Source organism: Pseudochaenichthys georgianus, chromosome 23, assembly GCF_902827115.2.
Source record: "Pseudochaenichthys georgianus chromosome 23, fPseGeo1.2, whole genome shotgun sequence".
Taxonomy (NCBI): domain Eukaryota; kingdom Metazoa; phylum Chordata; class Actinopteri; order Perciformes; family Channichthyidae; genus Pseudochaenichthys; species Pseudochaenichthys georgianus.
Genome location: NC_047525.1, coordinates 12,322,973 through 12,346,446, shown reverse-complemented (window position 1 = coordinate 12,346,446; position 23,474 = coordinate 12,322,973). Strand labels below are relative to the sequence as shown.

Below are 23,474 nucleotides of genomic sequence, written 5' to 3'. Positions count from 1 at the left end.
ATGTCTCTGGTGGCATTCAGTTGGCCGAGGAGGAACCCAAACATGTTCTCTCAATATCTCCACTGTTCAGGTTTCACCATGAATCTTTGTTGCAGGTCATCGCCAGTCCCACATTTCCTGTCCCTTTTCTCTGGTTCCCGGTATAATGAAGGAGACAATTCCCCTAAAACATATGCTGCCAAGGACTTGCCCTAGTGTCAAATGTCTCGAGTAAAAACCCTTTTTATTGTTGGGAAATACTGCCAACCACTCAACTACTCCTGTTATCCAGAAAAACATGATTATATATTTTGAAGAATACATTTATCTTGTTGGATGGACATTTGCATACATATTTGTATGGAAATGAAAAGACAACAGTGTCTTTCATTGACTGGCAGCTGTTGAAATAAATAAACACTTGAAATCCAAGACCAATTGCCACTAAGCAATATCCAAACCAAACTTTGCCACCCCAATCCCCTCACCACTGAGCCTGGACTGTCTCGCTCCTCTCCTGGGGTTACTATGACAACACAAGCGTTGACAAGGGAAACAGATACACATGAACACACAGCGGCCTCACGTTCGGGGCACACGACTATCTGGCTGGAATCCTTGTCCAAATTTGGGCCGTTTACAACGCCGTATATGGCCAGAGCTGAAGAGTGCCTGCTAAAGGCCTCACTGAGCTTATCTGACAGTGTGTGTGTGTGTGTGTGTGTGTGTGTGTGTGTGTGTGTGTGTGTGTGTGTGTGTGTGTGTGTGTGTGTGTGTGTGTGTGTGTGTGTGTGTGTGTGTGTGTGTGTGTGTGTGTGTGTGTGTGGTGTGTGTGTGTGTGTGTGTGTGTGTGTGTGTGTGTGTGTGTGTGTGTGTGTGTGTGTGTGTGTGTGTGTGTGTGTGTGTGTGTGTGTGTGTGTGTGTGTGTGTGTGTGTGTGTGTGTGTGTGTGTGTGTGTGTGTGTGTGTGTGTGTGTGTGTGTGTGTGTGTGTGTGTGTGTGTGAAGGCACAGAGTTCCTCCAGGTGCAGATTGACTTGTTAACAGGTTGGGTTCATCAGACTTTGTTACAGGGCGGACAACTATGCCAGATATTACATTTGACAGTACTGCAACTCTCACGACAAGTGAAAGGTCATGTCAAGTGGCGTGCTAATTGCACATATGTGGTTACACTGTGCCAACACACGGCAGCTTGTGGTTCACATCCAAAAACACATTTTGGTAATGTCAGTAAAGGCAGACCTGTAGGTCAAATTAAGTATCAGGACACCCAAGACTACTAATAAGGATATGTCTTGTCACTCTTAGCACATTTAACGTTTTCATTATGAGGATACATTTGATAAGGTAGTTGTTTTTAAATCTTTGTTCACATTTATGTTTTGTCCTTCAGAAAATTCATTCAAAAAGCCTTTCATTTCCTTGAGGGATTTGAAACAAAAAAAATGAAGTGGCACCATTGGGTGATGAATTGGCAAAAAAGACAGTATGTGAACAGAAGCTATCCTTCTGGCTGTTTAGCAAGGGGAGTCAGTGACTACCTTTTTAGTATAGACTTTCTTATAAGTCTTTCGTTTCTCCTCAGACAAGCGAAATAACACATAATACAAATCCTAAATTATTTCAATCAGAAATGTTTTCAATTTGCATCACTTTTAAATTGTGGGATAGTCTGCACTCTGCATTTGTTTTGGGATAATAAATACACAATACTGACTGGTTATATATTTGTGTAAATGCAGGAGGGCCATTCCTTGCCGTGTTTTAAAATACATTTTTGTTACGAAAGACATTGGGTGATTCATGCAACACAAAGCATTAAATCACTCAGTCTTGAATTAGTGTAGCAGGTACCGCTAACATGTAAAGCACAGCGGAAATGGGACTGAAACAAAGGATTGTTACGGCTTTCTGCCTCATCTGAGAACTGTCCTCTTTGCCCTTACCTAAATCCTCCCCCTCAGTCATTCCCCACACACTTATTATCTCTTCAAAGTCTTCTCCTTCTCCAAGAATGGAAACAAGCCCCTTAAGGCGAACTCAGTGCTGCCGGTGACCTCCCCCTTCAGTGCGTCACCAGCCTGGCTCCACTGGCCCCTCCCAGCAACTACTACAGCCCAACAAAGGTAATCCCTTAATGGCTGTAATTGTGTGTGGCTGACAGGTGCCAAGAGTATGCACAGTGTAGTAGCCAGAGGGACGAGAAAAAGAAGAAAGTATCATGGTGTTTACTGTGTTTTATTCCTCTAAAATGGTGGCGGCCTCCAAATATTCTGCCGACGGGGGGATAACACACTTGCATTTAAATCCATGTTAATCTACAAAGAAAATGGTATGTATATCTGACAGCACGCAGAGGGAGTGTGTCAGGCGTCTCAGAGGAGGGGATTTGACCCTTAATTTAAGTTATATTAAGAAACATTGGGGCTTAATCCTGTCTCTCACACTCCAATCAGCCCCAGAATGACATATAGGAGCTGTGTGGTGCTCGTAGTCAAACATTCAGACATGTAATGACTCACTCTCGAGCAGACACGTTGACATTTAAACCTGTTTAGCCTGTGTGTGTGAGAGGGGGGAGAAGAGAAGATGCCTTGTAAATCATAAATGGAATAAGATGGACGGTACTGCAAGGAATAAAAAACAAAGGCAACAAAATAAAATAAAACAAACCTACGTTAAATCACACAAGCACATACAGAATATTCTACATTAGACCTGCGATTAGTCGATGATGCAAAGCATTTTTTATAATTGAAAACCAATTTGCATGCTTAAATGACAAAAAATACCCCTTTCAGCTTCTTGAATAGATACTTCCTGCTTTTTTTCCTGGTTAAAAAAGACATTAAAAAAAAGACATTACCTTGGACTTTTAAAACTTGGATGGCCATATTTAGCTATTTTCTGACATTTTATACACCTGATGATGTCCCCTATACTTGTATTCCTTCTTGGAGAAACAATATCACACGTATAGTAGACTTACAAAAAACCTGAATTTAATTGAGACAGGATACTGCTTTGCTAAACTCCATTCCTCCACTGCATGTTAGACATGTATCCCATCAGTTTTCCATAGAGGACTAGAGCATCAGCCTTGACTCTCCGATAAAGATGTCTCTAATGGAAACCGAGGCTTCTGGGAAGTTGACATAGCAGCAAGTAGTAACCTAATCAATGGACACAGGACGCTCCATTTAATTGATTGAGTTTAATGTACATTATGTGGACCAGCATCTGGAAAAAACAACAGTTTATCCATTAGGCTTTGGGATTTGGTTTGCAGTGAAGCAACAATGCAGTAAAAAAGAAAATCCTAATTATAAATTCATTGTTATGAAACGTTGAAAACTCAGTGGTCATAAGAAGTGAAAGGTCAAATTCAATAAAAAAGAAAATCCATAATCCACATAAAGTAGGTATCATTACACCGTTTTCCCTGAGAGAGCGCTGCTGGCAATATCCCACTGGAGACTAAAATTAAGTGAATCACGTCACATTAAACCGTGATGTAAGGCTGAAACATAATGACAGGCTCTCTAGGTTTACAGTAGGAAAGCACTGTGTAGCAGGATCTACTGCAATGCTTCAACGGAACGCATTTGACCCTTGAGGTAGTGACAGACCACTTAGCATCTTATTTCACAACACAGGACTGCTCCTACCATGTTCGTTTCCAACTCTTCAAAACATTGGCTCTGAATCACAAAATGTGTCTTCTTTGTTTATAAGCTAGTATATGCTGACAGGAGCACATACACTTTTTTTTTTTTTTAAAGCTAGACATTACTGGGTGGTCAGCCTATAGGTGTCAAGGGAAAACCTGCCTCAATTGAAAAAGCAGGGAAGAGAAAGTAGTCCCTAGCCATCCGGAGTTAATAGGCGCTTTCACACCGGAGTACTTTTCCCAGGAATAGTTCTGATAGTTCCTGGGATTTTGCGTTCACACCAAAAAGATCTGGAACTAGAACTTTTTTTGCGAACCTTTTCACCCCTTTTTAGTCAGGGACTTTCCTGGGGAGAAAAAGGTTCACATTTCTGATTGGCTGGGCGAATTACAAACCACGCCCTGTAAAACTCTGAAAAGGTTTGTGAAGCCGACATTTTATTTGCTCGCATTAGCATTAGCCCAGCGCACCAACGGAGAGAGACTAACTTATGGCAACACAAAAGAAAACATGGGAGCGGTGGCGTGATGAGGAGGTGTCGGAACTAAGTTCCTGGGAAAAGTACTTGGTGTGAACGCGCCTAAGGTAATGCACCCCAAGGAAGCCTGAAACAACAATAAACATATACATGCCTTATAAAAGAAAAAACGTAACATTGGTATAGAAAAACATTAACACGTCATCAAGCCAAATCTTTCTAAATAAAAGGCAGTCAAAATGCTGAATATATATATATATATATATATTAGTGCTGTCAAAATTATCGCGTTAACGGCGGTAATTAATTTTTTGAATTAATTGCGTTAAAATATTTAACGCATTTAACGCATGTGCAGAATGGCCCGCCCCATACGTGCCACCAGTGGCAGCGCCAGGGTATGGCTGGGGTAGGCTACACCCATACCAAGAAATGGCTTAGCCCCACCATGAAAAATGATGTTAAAGCAAAATAAAGTCTGCCAACTCGCGGAGTAAATTGCACAGACAGCCGTTAGTAAGATTGATTTCAGTAGCCACGGTTTTGAAAACTTTTGTCACGTAGTGATCGACTTCTCAATAGAACATCTTTGATAACGGCGTGGTGTTGTTGCAGAGTCCCGGCGGAGAATACTCTTGCTGTAGTACAGGGCAGAGCCATATAATAGTAATAATATGGCCATTACATATAATAGTAATAATAATAATACATATAATAGTAATAATATGGCTCTGGTACAGGGGTGCACATAACTAACTGGTACGCAGGTTATGTGCGTAATCTGAAATGCGTACCGTCACTTGTGTCACAAAGCGCATTTGCGTACCGACGTACTTGTGAAGCTTTTCCAGAAGGCGGTTAGATCACCGGACGACAGAGTCGGTCTCCGTGTGCACAGACAGGGCTGCTGTTAACGTCGGTCTGTACAACGGAACTGTGCCAAAACTACGCCAACCGGCTGCGGAGGGAGACTCCCCCCTTCACTGGAGAACTGCGCTAAAACAGCTGATTTTGGACATAGTTCGAATGGTTTGACAGCCCTAATATATATATATATATATTAGGGCTGTCAAACGATTACAATTTTTAATCAGATTAATCACAGCTTAAAAATTAATTAATCATGATTAATCACCATTCGAACTATGTCCAAAATATTCCATTTATTTATGTATATTGTTATGGGAATGTAAAGATAAATGGAAGAAGGCGGATATATCCATTTAACATACAGTATCTATGTTTATTATAACATTTTTCTGCATGTCAAAATGAAAGACAACCCACACACCTATCAATCATCAAACCGTGGGGTCTTAATTCATTACGTGTTGATTTCTATCAACGGGGGGGTACTTCAGGAAAGTCGACAGAGGGGGGGGGGGGGGGGGGGGGGGGGAAGAAATCAGCTGTTTTAGCGCAGTTCTCCAGTGAAGGGGGGAGTCTCCCTCCGCAGCCGGTTGGGGTAGTTTTGGCACAGTTCCGTTGTACAGACCGACGTTAACAGCAGCCCTGTCTGTGCACACGGAGACCGACTCTGTCGTCCGGTGATCTAACCGCCTTCTGGAAAAGCTTCACAAGTACGTCGGTACGCAAATGCGCTTTGTGACACAAGTGACGGTACGCATTTCAGATTACGCACATAACCTGCGTACCAGTTATGTGCACCCCTGTACCAGAGCCATATTATTACTATTATATGTATTATTATTATTATTACTATTACTATTATATGGCTCTGCCCTGTACTACAGCAAGAGTATTCTCCGTCGGGACTTCCTGCAACAACACCGCGCCGTTATCAAAGATGTTCTATTGAGAAGACGATCACTACGTGACAAAAGTTTTCAAAACCGTGGCTACTGAAATCAATCTTACTAACGGCTGTCTGTGCAATTTACTCCGCGCGAGTTGGCAGACTTTATTTTGCTTACTTTAACATCATTTTTCATGGTGGGGCTGAGCCATTTCTTGGTATGGTTGTAGCCTACCCCAGCCATACCCTGGCGCTGCCACTGGTGGCACGTATGGGGCGGGCCATTCTGCACATGCGTTAAATGCGTTAAATATTTTAACGCAATTAATTCAACAAATTAATTACCGCCGTTAACGCGATAATTTTGACAGCACTAATATATATATATATATATATATATATATATATATATAAATGCCTCAGTTGTTAAAAAAAGAAGAAAAGGAGAGCGGCAATTGGATAACAAATTCAGAAACAGAAAGATAAAACAAGGAAGAACAATGTGCATATGTCCCATTTCAAACACCCCATCAATTAACTGCACCAGTGTGGGGATGATTATAGACATTATCAAGAGATTAACTTAATAAACCTCTCCAAGCCAGCGGGGATAAATATGGAGAAGATTAGGCCAGAAACAATACAGTGTCCATCGTATGCACCAGTCTAATCCTGAAATAATATGGAGGAATTTGAGCCCTACTCCCTACCAGTGCTGCAAAAGAAGATGGGCTAAGCCATTCTCGGAGCGGACCCAAAAATGCACCCATGACAAGCACCCAAGAAAGGAGGCCGGTATGTTGCCATGACAACAAAGCCAAAAAGGGAACATGGGTTCAGGCCTTGTCAGGCTTTTGTAAGAAACCTAAATAAATAGAGAAAGGACTTCATTTTAAAGCACCCAGGGGTTGCTCGGATGGCCCCTAAAGGCAGCACGAAAATCTGCTGTGAGAAAACATACAAAAAAACTAAAGTTGAAATGAGTATCTTGAGGTATCTTTTTTCTTTTTAATCTCTTGCAGGCATGACTTTTACACGTTATTGGAGAGATTCTCATGACCTTTTCTGGCAAAGAAGAGGTGTCTTGTTATGTGATCATGTGGGTGCCACTGTCTTCGATTTGAATCATTCAAAACAAACTGCACTTAAAGAAATACAGGAGCCAGCGGGTGATAGTAAGCCACCCAAAACTGTAACTAATGTGTTCTAAATTCACAGTACAGTAACTTCCACTTATTGCAGTAAAAAGGCCGGTGTCTTTTATACATATCCAATGAAAAATGTAGATGTGGCTAACATCTAAAGCTGCAACGATTAATAGAAGTGGCTCAACCAATAAGCAACAAAACCAACATGCATAAATTCTGCACCTCATGCTTCACTTCCGAAGTCAGACAGCCCAGACACAACACTTTAAATAGGAAGTCTATTCATGCTATAGTAAAGGCCTATAGCTACTGTGTGTGTATTAAAGGGTAGGTTTATTATCTTCGGGGCCATCAGGCAGAGAGCACCGAGCTTCATTTAGCAGCACTCCACATCAAGGAGACACTTGAAGACCCCTCCCCTCCTTGACTTCCTTTAGTAGCACACTGAGACGGCCAACTCGAGGCACCCTGCAGAAAGCTGCTGTCAGGCTCCTGCACATTTACTGCTGAGTGGCATGGAACCCAGTGGCACAGGCAGTTAGCTTACCCCATAGTGTTGTTAGCATTTATTCTACAATAAATGACAGTGTTAACGGTGCATGGCCATCATTAACACCCAACAGTGTGTTCATGTGGCAAGGTATCAAAAAATCAAAAAGTGTATTTCAGACTGTAGGTCTGTGAAAAAGGGGCCATCATAGCCATTACATAGAAAAACATGCAGACAAATACAATTAAAGCAGCACAAAAACAAACAAGTCAGTGTCACCTATTCTCAAAAAGCCCAAATAGACTCTTGTCTAATGGACACATTTCCAAAATAGTTCATATGAAGCTTTTGGAAGGTTTCACCGGTGAATCAGTTGCTTCTATTTTTATTCAGTCAAACATTTATACATGGCATGGCATATGCTGGCATCTAGGCAACTATGATGTAGTCTTTGATGTACGTAGCATTATACAGTTTTGGGAAACACAATAATACACCCATGTGTTAAACAAATGCACGTTACTGCTTTGTGCTTTTTGTACCTGTATTGCAGGATAAATCAGTGTACATAGAAATAAGACATCAGAAACTAGGTATCCACATCATTTGAAGATGTTTAATGTACATGAGTGAGTTTTACCCTGAGCATACATTTGAACACTTTTTACACACTTTCCCTGATAGCATCTAAACCTTAGCACATTATAGTATAGGTTCGGGCTTTATTTGCCAATGGAATTTCTTTTGTAGTGCTAAATCATTGAATACTGTCATACTCAACTCTTCAGTGACATGTCTTTCCAGAAACAATGTCCAGATTCCTCAGGATAATCCATAGACATCGACCTGTCAGCCCTATTTAGAAGGAAAAATGTATTTTCTTTTGAATAAATAGCTCCAACCAAGACTCCCCAAAGAGATGTCTGTGGATTAAGCTACTTTCGCTAAATGTAAAAGTACAACAGCAACAAACAAGAGATTATCAAAGAGAAGGGTAACAGCTGCTTAAAGCCCCTAACCGCAAAAGGCTCGAATAACTCTCCCTTCAAATGTAATCAGGACTTGACTGGGATCAAAGCAACTAAACAACCACAGCAAACTCAGTGCCTTTTTAAAAACACAGCACATGGAGAAGGGTGATATCACCAGCACTCTCTCTAGGAAAACATGATAAACTTTACTAATGTGTGCCATCCCTTGCCATCACCTGGTGCTTTCAATAAGCCCTCTCCAGTTGTATTCTCTGGGGGATGTGGGGGGAGTGAAACTGCTGTGTTGAGATGGATGAGGGCTGAAATCCTCTAGTATCTGTCAGGAAAGCCAAAACATTATCTAGGCATTGTGGTGTAATGTTTCTCAAACATTGCATGTACAAAATGGAGGGGAAAAAAGAAGCTTGTGGGCTTTCAGAATGTGCGCTTGCAACAAAGCTAATTTTGTCTTTCCTCTAAATGGAAAGAGCAGTTTTCTCCCATTGAAAGCACCCATGTTTACAAAACAATAGCGTCTTCGAGAGCTCAAAACTGGCATCTCTCTCTCTTCACTTGTACTTTACTCGTTTCCCCCTTCTTGTACTAGTACAACTCTATCTGCAACCAGCTGAACCAGTAAGCAGTGAGGCCCTGGACTAGCATACCAGTGGAGAAATTCCCAGATAAGTAATACTCCTAGCCTTGGGGCTTCAGGCATCAGCGCTTTGGCCCCTCCTATGGGCTACGTCATCAGCTCAGAGGCGCACAGCCACTTCCACAAAAGGAATTCCTTCTTACCGCCTGCATGTAAGTATGAGTGCGTTATTTGTCTGCATTTGCATGTGTGTGTGCGATAGACTGATCAGCCCAGACAATGAGAGATGTGGTAAAAAAGAGAATAATCATAGTGGAAATACATTCATTAATAAAAAAGCAATTCAATAAGGAATAGTCCATGTATAATTGTGTGAGATTTTAGTGTGAATTTTCATTCTATATAAAAAAAAGGTGTACCTCTGTGTGTTTACGCCTGAGACAAAGAGCTCGCAGCTCCTGTGCTATTGGCAGGGTTCATGAGGCCAGAGGGTAAGAGGGGGAGGGTTAGAGCGCTGCGGGGAGACCAGCTGGGTCCCTCCACTAGATGAGGCCTGTTGGGAGCTGTAACCAGACTACACACATGCACACACAGCCTTCACTGCCCTAACTGCTGCCGCTGCTACTGAGGACGACCATATATGGCCCTGGGATTCCCATGGAAAAAACAGACCAGGATTGAGGGAGAGGGGGGGGGGGGGGGGGGGGGGGGATGCCGGCAAGATCGTAACTGTATGTTTCACTTGGGCCTTTGCTCGATGCCAAAACAATAGCCCCACTTGAGAGCCAAATGAGTTTCCATGTGAGGGGTCCAAAGGCGAGAAGGGGCACCGGGGAGGGAAGAGAGGTCAGATAGCCGCGGAGAGATGGGAGAATACAACCTCCGTTGATATTTCCATATAATAGAACCCTTATGTGGAAGCTACTATACTGAGGACAGTAGAAAGCTCAGTCAGCACTCACTGACAGTCGATCTACCAAAGAGGCATCGAGTTTGGTCCACAGTGCACCCCCCTCCTCTTACCCCAGTGTACTGGCACCCATCACTCATGCCAACAAGCTCTGAGCCAAAGAGGTTAAATGGATAGTATGTGGGTGCAAGGGTCTGCCCTGCAGGCATTCGACTCATTTACAGCCATTACCAGCACAAATATGGATCACAAAAGTTCAATGCATCACAACAAATGCTGAACCACTAGTATGCAGTCACAAAGGAGAGACTCATTTCACAGTTTTGATTGGACTAAAATAGAATGATTATAATGTAATGTCTACTTTAACATCTGCCTCATGTAATAGGGCTGCCACTTCTTAGTTGACAAATTGGCTGTTTTGTTCTGAGCCAACTAAGATTTCTATGCTTTTTTTTTTGTGTATCGACACATCTTTAATAAACTGATATAAAAGTAGTGTTTTTCCCTGACTTTTCCTGCAGAAACTCAGTTATACAGATCTGTCAATTATATTATCTCATCTATACAAAATTATATGAACGTTAGTCACAGTGCTAATATGTAAAGAAGCAGAACAAACCTGTACATCTACTTTATATTTTGGAAATGTATCTTGTCAATAAGGTTATTTGTCTTGCTTTCATCTGTTGTGCAGCTATATAAAACACTTCAGTCCAGAGTAAGACTCAACTAGGAGGGAAATTGTATTCATAAAATTATATTCAAATAAAAGACGATAATATACCGTTACAAAACAGACATTAGGCTGCTCCATATAAGTAACTTTTAGGATGCATATTTGTTTGCCTGTTTTCATGTCAATCATCAGGCAAGGCAGTGCAGATAGCTTCATCTTACATTGTGTTCATGTGTCTATGTTAGGGTAATGTCAGATATGAAGGCAGAGGGAGTGGAAGAAGCATGCTCACTAGTGGAGCCTCAAAGAGGAAATGAGAAAAATAAACAGCCACTTCCTGTTCCTCTCTGGCCTGAAATCTCCAACACCCTGACCACTCCTACTATCACTACCTCAGTAAGGAAAGACGAGCTCCCCGAGCTCTGGGCCTGAAAACGCACAGCACAAGAGCAACAACCTGAACAACACACAATGGATGGATATATATTAGGCAAGTTCACTTTTGTGACGGTTAAAACACATAATTGATTAAAGGTGGGGTATGTAATTTATTTCAGAAACACTTTGTTATATTCCATGGAATGCTCTTAACATCCCAATAGCAATGAATATATTAAGTGCTTTGACAAAAAAATACATAACATTTCATCTGTGGAAGCCGTGGCGCTGTAAAAAGCACGACCAATCATTTTAGCCGGCCCGGCTAAAATAACTGGATGGCCTACCTGCCTGTCAGCCTTCCTTCTGTGCACAAACTTATCTCGTGCCCTCATTGGTCATGTGCGCGTTCCTGTGTGTTGGAGGAGGGGCTCTGTAAGGAAGTGGCAGATTTCTTCCGGCTGTGTATTTCCAAATTCTAGCGCACTCGAGCTGGCTTCTCCAAAATTACCTACCCCACCTTTAATGATCAATGTCAGCGTTTTTAAATCTAACAGAGTGGCCGAGAGATGACAAATGATGTTGCACAAACTTTGTCAGTTAGTAAACTCTGATAGGAGACAGAAAACTATGATGTATCACTAAATAAGAGTCCTGCACAGTGGAGCAAAATTCAAGCATGTACATTTAACATGTTCATTAATTGTTATTCATCTGAAATGGTGGTGATTGTTTTTGTATAAATGTTTTACGTTGAATGCCAAGTATTTTCCTTTGTCTTACTAAATCTGTGACCCATGCTGGAAACAAAGGTTTTCCTTTGGATTTTTTCTTTTTCCCTGTATCAGATAATCCATGTATACATTCAATCAATTATGAAACAACCAGGGGCCTAGACCTTGAGGATTGTACATTGACTGTGTTTTAGCACAAATGGTTGTGGTTCATTAATTATTCATTTGCATATTAACGTCTCAACCTGACATTTATGCTCTATAAAACATGGTGATAAAATATTGTTTGAGGGCACTGTAAATACATACATTTCACTGCATCTTACTTTCCAATTGGTTTTGTAAGATTTGTATAGCCTCTCTTTGATAAACAAAAGGCTTTTTTTCCACTAGACCTGATTTCAATCAAGAACGTGAGTTCATATCTTGTATCAAGAGTATATTGTTAAGAGTTCTCATGAATAATATATTCCGTCAACAAAATCTAGTATGGCGCCAACAAGAAACGTTGAGTTTAGTAAAAGACAAATGTTTAGCTAGCCAGTAAAATCTTAATTTTTCTCGAGGGACATTTGGCAGCAAGGTGTAAAACAATGTGGATTATTCAAACATAAAAAACAGACATACTAATAGAAAAAGCACAAGCTAACAAAGAGGCTATACTTATGTAAGGCTGTTTCAATCATGAGCCAAGGTACTCAGGCTGTCATGGTCCAGGCCCTTTTACTGACACTGCTATTTATCTCACTCGCATGCGCTTATTCACAAGAACACTAATGGGGTAGCATCATGGAAAGCAGCAGGTTCATTCAATCTTATGTCCACTCCTGGCTCAGCGCTAACAAAAATCAATGCCAATCAGGTATAAAGAGAGCCTTACACTTTGAGATGCAGCAATGTAAAAGCTTGTCAGCTGAATTCGCTTTTGAAAGCCAATGTTGCATCAGTAAAATATTAGGTTTACTGGTGATATACATGCCAGGTGGAAGCAACAATGAGATAATGCCATCCCTAATAAAAACGTTGAGTATTAACAACACAACATGTAGACGGTGTATAATGGGCAAATTTCGTCAGCTGAATATGCAGCCATTTTGAGAATAATGCAAAGAATGTAACCTCACCCTTCCACAGACAACAAATGGATGCGCTCTGTGACTTAATTGTACTTGCTGCTCTGTAAGACAATGAGGAATTCTGTGACCAGGTGTTTTCAGTTCAAAAACACAGCTCATAAAAAACACTCAGCGTGAGACATGTGACTGCCGCCAAGCAAACAACAGCAGTACGGTTTCGAGAAGACCTGGCGGAAGTAGAAGACAGACACTATGTGCCACGGGGCGGGAGGAAAAACAAGCTGAAGTCATCCCACAAACATTTCACGGCAGCTCAATACTATGCACGGCTTGAAAAAGTGGGGGTAGACAGCAAAGCAAGTGGTGGGCATTTATCTGTTAAGCCACATAGCAGGTTCATTTTACCCGTTCCAAAACAAAAGTCTCACAGGCAATTATGCTTGCATTTTAATTCTCAACAACATGAACCTTGCCACGATAAGAACTAAAATATTATGTTTGGGTATAAATAGTGGCCATTAACAAAACACATTCAACAGAAAGGGGAAAAAGAAAATATTTTGTGAATGAATGTAGTCAATTCCATCTGGCTAAAAAAGGTAAGTGGGATATTGATAATAAAAAAATAAAAACTACCCAACAATGTGCTTTTGGGCAAGGTCAAGTTTAAATCCATAGATTTGCCATCAAGTCAGCACAGATCATATACGTGGCAGCAGGTTTTCTCTTCCGAGGAATTCTCCATACGACCCCAGGTGAACCAGTTCCAACCTGCAGCAACGCTCGTCTGACATACTTCAGAGAACCCTTACCGCTCCAGATCCTCTGGTGGGGATGCCTTTGGCATTTTATCCCTGCTATGCGTTATCACAGCAGTGTCATATAGAGTTGAATAGGAGACGTATGTAGACCAGAATCAACTGAGATATGCATGATTTTAAATTTTAGAGGTAAATTACAGTACCGTCCTTCCTGTGAACGGCAGCTTCATGTTTAGTTTCTGAGCAAACAGAAAGAAAATAAATATGAGATCGTACATCACCTCACTCAAGACACAATACTCATGTATCCATGTAACATGTCACAATTCAGTGGCTTTAGACTCTTTGTGTTGGTTTACGAGTCTAATACATTGGACATAAATATGAACATTTGATTTACATTATAAAATACTACAAATAAACTACACCGCAAGACATTAGATTATCCTTTCAACCTGTTTTGCCTACACTGTGGCTACCTATTTTCAAAAGTCATATACATGTTCTCATTGTGATTGTAAAAGAAAACACCAACACGTCACAATCAGCAGATGACCAGGCATGTTGCGAAGCATTGACGTGCACAACACCACAAGAACTTCCTGCTGCTGATTATGGGGTTGGTGAAAGCTGAATGAAACTGCGCGAGCCAGCTCAACCTGCTAATTATACTCGGGTAATATATACATGTTCTCGGGCTCCAATTCAAAATGTAACATCTGTCATGCAGCATACCGAAGATACAATAGTGCTACAGTGATTCACTGCAGACCGGAATTCATTTTTACTTATGTAAGATTATACTTTTATGTAAGAAGGAAATTGAGGACATCATGCTAATCTCCTATTTGTGAATCTACAGACAAATGCACTGCCCCCAAAGCAGCTCACAGGGACATGACACCCACGGGTGCTTGCTGCGTTAAGTTCAACACACATTTTAGCACTTCAGTACTGGTCACAAAACACTGATTCTGATTGTTGTTCAAATGTAAAATGGCTGATACTGGCAGAAAATCGAACATAACATTCCTTAATCAAACTTCCCTCTCCTCCATCTTACCGTTTCTTCAGTTGCTTTAATCCATATTGATCCAGACATGTTTTCTCTCTTGATGTCATAATGTTGCTCCTACCATCCGTCTGATCTCATTTGATAGGTTACAACTTATTTCTGCCAGACCTGTTTTGGTTCATGTGGTTCACAAATGATTGATGAAATAATGTTTCCACTACTGAACCTACAAAGCTGTGATGCTGTTTGGAGAGTGGATCATTCATTAAAATAAGTAAGTGCACAAAGTATCTGAATACAAATTATTCTATTCCAGTTTGCATTGAAAACAACCAAATTACATGAGTCAGTGTAGGCTCCTGCTTTTAGAATTTAAATATGAACCAAATGTCCTTAAATGATGCACAATCATAACTCCTGTCTAAACAATAACTACTAGGGATGTCCCGATCAGCTTTTTTTGCTCCCGATCCGATTCCGATCATTTGATTTTGACAATCTGCCGATACCGATTTTTCCCGATCCGATCTTTATGCAATGCATTAAGAGAAAAAAAAAGGTAACAGATAACGGCTGGTCCTCCAACGCGATGAATTCAGCTATCTTGGCTGTTGTTTCTTTGGCCTTTTCACTGTTCTGGGGCAGTTTCTCTTTCCTTTTAAAAGTCTCTGAAAGTGTTGGTTGTTTCAGTGCCGTTACCTGAGTGGCCGCTGTGTACTCGTCCTGTTGTTGTTGGCGTTTGTTTCTCAGGTGGCGTATTAGATTGGTCGTGTTGAACGTAGCTCTGTTCTTTCCACCACGCGGAACCTCTGCCTTGCAAACATTGCATCTGGCTGTTACACTGCCTTCGCTTTCAATTTTATAATACTTCCAAACTCCTGATATTTTCTCTGTCCCGACTCCCGAGTCACCAGCTGAACGTAGCCTCTCGTTAGCTTTCTGCTACTATTGGACACTGCGCCCACTCTGTTGCCAGATTTCAGAGAAATAAGCAACCAGGTCTGAAAACAAGCCCAAAAGAAGCAACACATACATGATGTTGTGTAATTTTAAACCAAAACTAAGTCCTCAGGATGACTTTAAGATGTGAACATGGTCATTTTTGTTTTGTAACATTAAATAAAAGAAAATATATTTTATAAAAAATAAATAAAAAATAATTCCCGATGTCCGATTTTTTCTCCCGATTCCGATCTTTTGAAAATCACGTGATCGGCTCCGATCCCCGATCACGTGATCGGGACATCTCTAATAACTACAGCATGATGTGACAATTGCTAATAATTTGCATGGAGGACTGGCAGTTAACTAAACAAAGAACGATCAAATCTAGACGGTCTAGATTCCTCAGCATGAATTATTAAGTTGCATTTTAATGTATTCTGCAATAGGATAGAAATGCATGAGTGACTAGCTGCTACTGTAAGATGGCCTTAAACCATAACAAAGAACCCAGAAACCTTTTGCAAGAAAAGAGATGTGAAAGCAGACATCTTCTAAAGCAGACTGATATCTAATGCTCGTACTGTCTTCAGGAATTTGGGCAGCGAGATCTTGTTACAGCCTAGAGTAATTTACATTTTATTAAGCCATTATTTTAAATGCAGTTTACCTTTTCAAGTTGACTTTAAAAAAGGTAATCTACCTGCAATTACTCTTCAGCTAGTTAGAGCATAGAAGCAGCAGCTGAGGTACTGGTTTTCTTTGCATAAATCCAACAAAAGAAACAGGCATGCTGGATCCACACACAGTCTTCTCTGAATCTTGAAAGCATCCTGGTTGCAAGTAACCTGTACACAACAACGTCATGACACTTGAACAATGGACAACATATCGACTGAAAGACTGCAATTCAGTATATTAATACTTTATGTAAATGTCCAAATATCAGCAGGATTCCCATTCAAATCTTCATGCAAAAGAGCATTTCTTCGTCATCTGGGTTCATGTTGGGCCACATGCTATACACCCTTATAAACCCCACAAGATGATAAGAGCCTTGTGTGTATTACATTTCACCCTCAAAAAATGTAATCTTAGGTAATCTTTAAGTCATCGAATCTGGGAGTTATTCAGCAGGCAGCTGTAACATTTGTTTTTGTGGATTAAGCCTTTTTTGATAAATCACTAACCTGTTGTATGGGCTAGCAAAACAGGTGAGAGAAACAGGTAAGATCGGTGGTACAACGTGATGCTTTGCTTGTCTCGGCCAAGGGGCCTCAGCACATGAGATAGAGGGATGTTCTCCCTCAGGCAGAAAGACAGGAGGTTTGGGGACTGTAAGAGGGTGCCATTATGCCCTCAGCAAGGTAAAAGGTCAAACGCACTTGCTTTTGCTCCTCTCACTGGCCAACTGCGATCCTCAGGCACAGCTGAGAATCTCAGGGTTGGGGCTGTAATGAGAGACCCACAGCAATTATGTAATGTGCTAATATGACTGATGCTGGTCTGTAAAAAAAAAAGAAACACAGCCACCTCATCATCTTCCACCACATGCTCTAAAATTATTCCATTGCTAAATTCATGAAACTGATTCTCATTTCAAACTGCTGAGCGCTGCCAAAGACTCTTTCTCTGCTCAGTGTTATGCAACTCCCACTCTGTACATGCAAATCCACCAACACAAGTGACTAGCAACCTTCGCCGAGTCGTCGTTATGGAGACAGTGCGAGATAATGTTCATAGACTTCAGGGCCATAATGAGGGTGTGTAATGTCAACAGAGCAAAGGCATTGTAATACCCTACTCTGACTTGTTAAGCTGGGCTGAGTCTTGTCACCTTGGTCGTAGGGGATCAGCAAAGGCCATGCATGCTAAAGACAAAAAGTTCAGGTGAGGGTCATGGTGGAGATGTTCTTGTGTGAAGCGACAAGCCCTGGTTACCTCCGGACTAATTGCCTTGATGGAGTTTAGTGGGCAACAGTCAGCTGGGCCTTGGCATTGTATGGGGAGAGGCAAGCCAGAGAGAGAAGGACTCGAGGGGAGGGGTTGAGGTGACAGCTGAGGAATGTCTGCTCTGCTCTCTCTTTGCCATGGTTTCCAGCGACTGTCATGTGAGGAATGCATGGGCTAGCACGACAGGACTAGGAATGCTACTCTCTGAGACGAGTTTAGCCTACGAGATCTGGAATCTCCACTTGTCTACTGAACCCGCCATTCACTTGTATACTCTTTACCATCCAGTGCATGCAGTCTGTATTTGGGAGAACCAATCTGTCTCAGTCAATCACATCTCAAAAGGGACATTTGATTTGGAAATGACAAAAAGCTACATAAAGCTCTTAACTCGATCAAAGAGTAGTGAAGTCACAGATTATTATTGGTGAATTCTCCAAACCTTATCCCTAACAGCGTCCATATGTGCAAGCGGGCCTGTAATGACAATCATGAATCACATCGTAGAGACAACAACAGACGGGAACATGTTTACGGGTCCTTCTGAAAGAAGTCATTTTTCCAGTGACAGAAGGCCCATGCCTCGCATAAAGGAACAACCTCTGGCCTTATTGTGAGCTTATGCCAGGGCAGCACTACAAAGCAGAGCTACAGACTCTGAGTCATACCCAAACTTAGTATCATCTCTTGAAAACCAGTTAGGAGAATTGGTGGCGCTGGTTATTTATAACCCTGCACCGGTCACTAGCACTGGGAGTGATATCGCTGCACCCAGAGTGGGGTGAGTCCTCATGCAACAACATGACACACTTCACAACAAAGCAGGAGGTCAGTCGTACAACCGAATAGGGCAGTTCACTTTAAATGATCCAATTAAAAACGTGTTATGAATGTATGATCTGTATTTTAAAAACAAAAGCACAACAAAGTTATCATAAAAGACATCCCATGCATGCCTCTGACTGTCCTTCTTCTCTTCACCTTGAATTTTTGGAAACTATCACTACCTTGACCTTGCTGACATTCTGGATAAGGACTTTAAACAGATACCCCTCATCTTCTACAATTGTTTTTATTAGATCTCAAAACCCCAGGTTTACAAGCTGGCCTACAACAAAAACACACCAGGCAGCTACTTGTCTCCAGAGATGGTTAGGTGTGAAGAGCGGCAAGTCTTTCCTCACTCTAGCTCATCCCTGGACATCAGCCCAAAAAAAGGCAGTGTTTCCACCCAATGAGTTTGCATGGGGAGGCCATGCTTATTCAAAGTTTCATTATAGCTGACTGAGCACAAATGATGGTTGATTTAACAACAACATTAAAAAGCAAACTGAGAAAAATACAGATCAACTCACTAACTAAAGATAAAGCTTATGATGAACCATTTCAGAAATCTGGCTTTTAAACTTTTATTAGGTGTAACAAAGTCTAGCAAGGTGGCGCTCTTAGCATTACACTGGACATTTAGAAATGAGTCATAAGGTGACATCACTAGAAATCTATAAAAAAGCATTTAATATGAATTGTAATTAAATAATAACCTTTAATTAATTATAAAAGATCATTCAAGCACTTGCTATGCAAATAAATAGGGGGAGGAAGTTTCTTAACTGTGGAAATGTGGTACATGTGGAATACATGTAATCTTGCAATAACTAGAACTTAGATTTGTTCATAATAAAAGCAGCTATGTAGCCTGTGCCCCCAGATACAAGTTAAAAGATCCCTTTCAAATGTGTATGTATATAAATGCTGATAGTGTTGATATACTATACTTATATATTTAATGTAGAACAACTGTCACTAAATGTAATAACAGTACAGTAATAGTTTCCTGGATAATACCAATTATTTAACAGTAAATGGTAGAGAGAATAGCTAACATCTAGAGAAAAGCATATAAAGAATCAAGTAGTAGACAATACAGGAATTCCTAACTAAACTGACTTGTTCATAATGACTTCAATTACAATTATGTCAAGCTACTCTGTTGTATGTACAGTAATACACATCACTGACTGCAACTTGGCCACATCAGGACTCTTCTTTATGAAACGTTTACTGCACCTTCTATAAACCATAATAATCCTATCCATGGACAGGCATTTTAAAACTAGGTGTATCTGACTCACACACAGTGTAACTGACTTACGAAAGCCCAGACAGGCTGCCATTTTCATTAGTCGGCTTTGAAAGTAGAGGCTAGTAAACGCAGCTACCGTAGGCAGCGGGCAAATAGTTAGCTTAGCTGCTGACATTCCAGCCAAATAGCAACGTATTTGGCACTCATATGTTCTCGTAACTATAATGTCACAGAATGTTAAACTTGGAGACAAAACGATAATCGCTGACGTCGCTTCTCAAGCCAGCTAACGAATGAATTAACCTGGGCTAAATCTCCAAAACAGCTATCGACAGCTAGCTTGCCCTGCTAATGAAGCGTTAGCATACATTCCGCTTGGCTCATACTCTTCTAACATAATGAACAACTTAATGACATTTGAAGTCATATACCATACCCTGTTGTCCACAGTGTTTATATAACGTAAATGTCGCATACAGTAAAGGCTGTGAAAGGATAAAATAAGACTGTAATCGAATGACGTTGTAAGCATCCAAAGCTAGTTAGCTTATGCTTCCTCCAGAGATTAGCCGCAGTCGCGGTGGAGGGTTTATCAACAAAACCACTTTTACTGCTAGCCAGGTAATAGCCATCGTTCTGGATTTCATTTTTGTTTGGACCAGTGTCTCAATGAATGACAACATTTGCGTTGAACTCATAGCATGACAGGATTGTAGCACCCGAAATTAGTTTTAGCCAACAATATCAATGAACCATACAATTTACAACATAAATAACACAACGTTGCAATCTGAAGTGCAGCAGTACAGCAATTAGACTGCCCCCACCGATGGGGGATATAATAGCTCCGGCAAGTTTACTGGGGCAAAAGTAGTTCTGAAAGCGAAGCGTTTAACTTTGTTGCTTACTGTCGATTGCTCTCTGAAAACTGCATACACAGTTAGCACTGTTATGACTTTAGAAATCCCACAACCAAGCTCACAGAGTAGCCCCTGTGGTCATCTATAACGTTGCTCTGCGTCGAAAAGGACGGCTGTGCTAGGTAGGTAAACAACGGGATGAGAATGGCTTCCATTTGACAGGTGTTCCAGAGCAAGCAGTTGCTAGCAGCAAAACGATATGTATGTCTTTATAGTATCGGCAGGGCCAGTGAATGACGTTGACACATACAGCAGGCTACCACTAACCTGGTGGAGGGCGGTGAGACCGTCTACATTGGCGTAGTTGATGTCAGCGCCCCGGTCAAGCATTCGGAGCACCTCCTCGGTATCGCCGCTTGAGCAGGCAGCCAGAAACACGGCGCCATCATCGAACTTCACCTTCGTCTTCTTCTTTTTCAGAACAGGAGGCTCCTGGTCCGTTTCCGAGCCCAGCCAGCGCTTTAACTGCTCATTCCTCTTCTGCTTGGCGTCCGCCATCTTCATCCCCCTCCTGTCTCGGGCTTCTTATCTTTCTCCGAGAGAGGATATACTTTATAGTGCCACTATCCCACAGCGCACTGGGGCGTGGGAAGGGAGGGCTGGGGAGGAGGGGGAAACCGAGAGAGAGAGAGCGTCTGGATTGTTTCCCATAATCTCGCGAGATCTGGAGCTCAGGAGCTGCAGTATAACGTCATCATCAACAGATTATGAAGAGAGAGTGAGCAGCAGGGTAATCCCTTATGGACCGTACGGTGTACACCAAAGAAGACAAGGGTACTTGAAAATATGTATTACATAATATTCAACTAGCTTGCTATTGTAGAGAGGGAGGCACTGTAAACACTACATACAGTTTCAAATATTTGTACCATCTCCTATCTGCTCCTTTTTATAGGCTATTGTTGATATTACTGGGGGTACATAATAAAAGTTCACCCTCAGTTCAACCATAACATGTTTACTACATCTGTGATATAACTAAAGCAACGCATATCAACAGGCTTCTCCTAATAATAACATCTGCTATCATCATATACAATATATCAATAGCTGCCCACAATCTCTACACAAGGTCCAATTTCATTTTCTACTTTCCGAGTTGCTCAGTTGTCAAGGAGATGGATTACTTTTATCCGGAGATGTTTGACTTTGTGGAGATTATCTTTCTGAAACTCAATATATGAAGGCCTTCTAATTCTTCCATCAAGCCTGTCAAATGTATTGTATACCCGCTCTTATACAGTATTTAATGCAAACAATGTTATAAAGGAAGCTCTAATTTTCTTAGTAAAAACCAAACCTTATAATACAACTGTTGAGAAACTAAAGACTGTATCTCCATATCACAAATTGTGTTATTGCTTTTGTGTCAAATGTTTCTATTGTTTCTGTCACAATCTTTTAGATCACATTATCATTTCTAGTGATTCAAAGGAATGTGCATCCCTTCTGCCTATAATATGCTTTTTTATTAGTTATGTCAGGGTTTTTCAAATAGACATGCCTTGCTGTATCTTCTTTCTTTCCATTTCAGAGATCTACTTTTGCATGTAAAAAAAGTATTTATTTTCATGTGCAAAATCTGATATCAAAAAGGATACATTAACACATATCACACCCAGACAGGACACATAAAAGCACATTTACGTAAAGAAACAATAATAGCAACAATAAAACTGATGAAAATAGGAAATGAAATTGCTATATTGCAACTTTGTCATATTATGTTTAATATACGCCTAATAAAAACACATTACTCTCTGTGGGAGAGCCTTCTTACCACAAAGTACCTGTAATGATTTGATGGGTAACATTTGAATTGCGGGGAATTTCTAGTGGACTTGAGCACCGGGGTGGTCCAACTCAACCTGGAGTAAAAACAAGGTGACCAGGCATAAAGTGTTTTTTATTTTGGCAACGCCACGTGTTATTGTTGGCAGACACTCATGTGTACTCAGCAGGAAGTGTGGTATTGCCTCCTCATACGCAAGTGGTGTGAGCCATGCAGCCCCCTTTCTTTCTTCAAAGTGTCATTACAGATGATAATAATGTTATTTTTGTATTTAAAGACATCTCAAAGAGTGTAAATGATGCAGCTTGATTACCACCCACCTACTGAACGTGAAGTTATCATTCTTTAACAAGCTGTATAAGCCAAATCGTCATCAAAAATATTTATAGCTGTGATGAACCGTTGACTGAAGTCACTCAATCCCCATTTTCTTATTTCGGAACCATTCCACATGTTGCTGACCCTGAATGAGGATGCATTTGAATAATTTATAGCCAGTAACTGGGACTCTGAGCCAGCACACAGAGAGAGGACGACCAGCTCCACTGATACTGACTCTAATGTAACAGAAATGGGAAATGACTGTTGTTCTCTGAATCAGGGGGATGGTGGAACACCAACAGCATCAGTGTCAGGAAGAAGTTGGCCAGAGGCTTGAGCGAGCTGATAACTAGAGGGTTTGATGGAAATTGATGTGTAAGCTGCTGTTTGCCCAGGAGGGCCAACCTTAAAGTGACTGACAGCACAAGGAGAGCCATGTGGGCCCCATCCAGCTCTGAACGCAGTGACTGTGTACTTTGTGTAGGTATTTGTGTGTCTTTAGAGCTGCAGACTTTATTATTACTTGCAGAACAAAGAGCAGTGCTTATCTTTTTGCTTGAGTGGTTGCAAAAGTTTGCTTCGATATATTATTTAATTCAAATGTTTAAATATCAACACATCATTTCAATTATTAATGTCATACACCCGTGGAAAATAAATATTGCAACAGTTATCTTATCATTATTTTGGCCTCTGAATATGTGTGCCCTATTCATATTTTGGCACATCCTGCATTAACCTGTTATTGTATATAAGTAGCTTTTAAATAGCAGGTTTCAAGAATGGAGGCTACAAACATCAGATTAAATATCCATCTAAAT

The 23,474-nt window shown here is 41.0% G+C and overlaps 1 protein-coding gene across 5 annotated transcripts in view; it reads right to left on the bottom strand.

The window, feature by feature from the left end:
• ppp1r12a (protein phosphatase 1, regulatory subunit 12A) overlaps positions 1 to 21,141 on the bottom strand; it is a 55,655-nt gene extending 34,514 nt beyond the window's left edge. For all 5 annotated transcript variants that reach the window (XM_034112423.2, XM_034112421.2, XM_034112425.2 and 2 more), the window contains exon 1: positions 20,808 to 21,141. In XM_034112423.2, the coding sequence (XP_033968314.1) occupies positions 20,808 to 21,044 (237 nt within the window). In that variant the 5' untranslated portion in view covers positions 21,045 to 21,141. The remainder of the gene's footprint in view (positions 1 to 20,807) is intronic.
• Between the last annotated feature and the right edge of the window lie 2,333 nt (positions 21,142 to 23,474).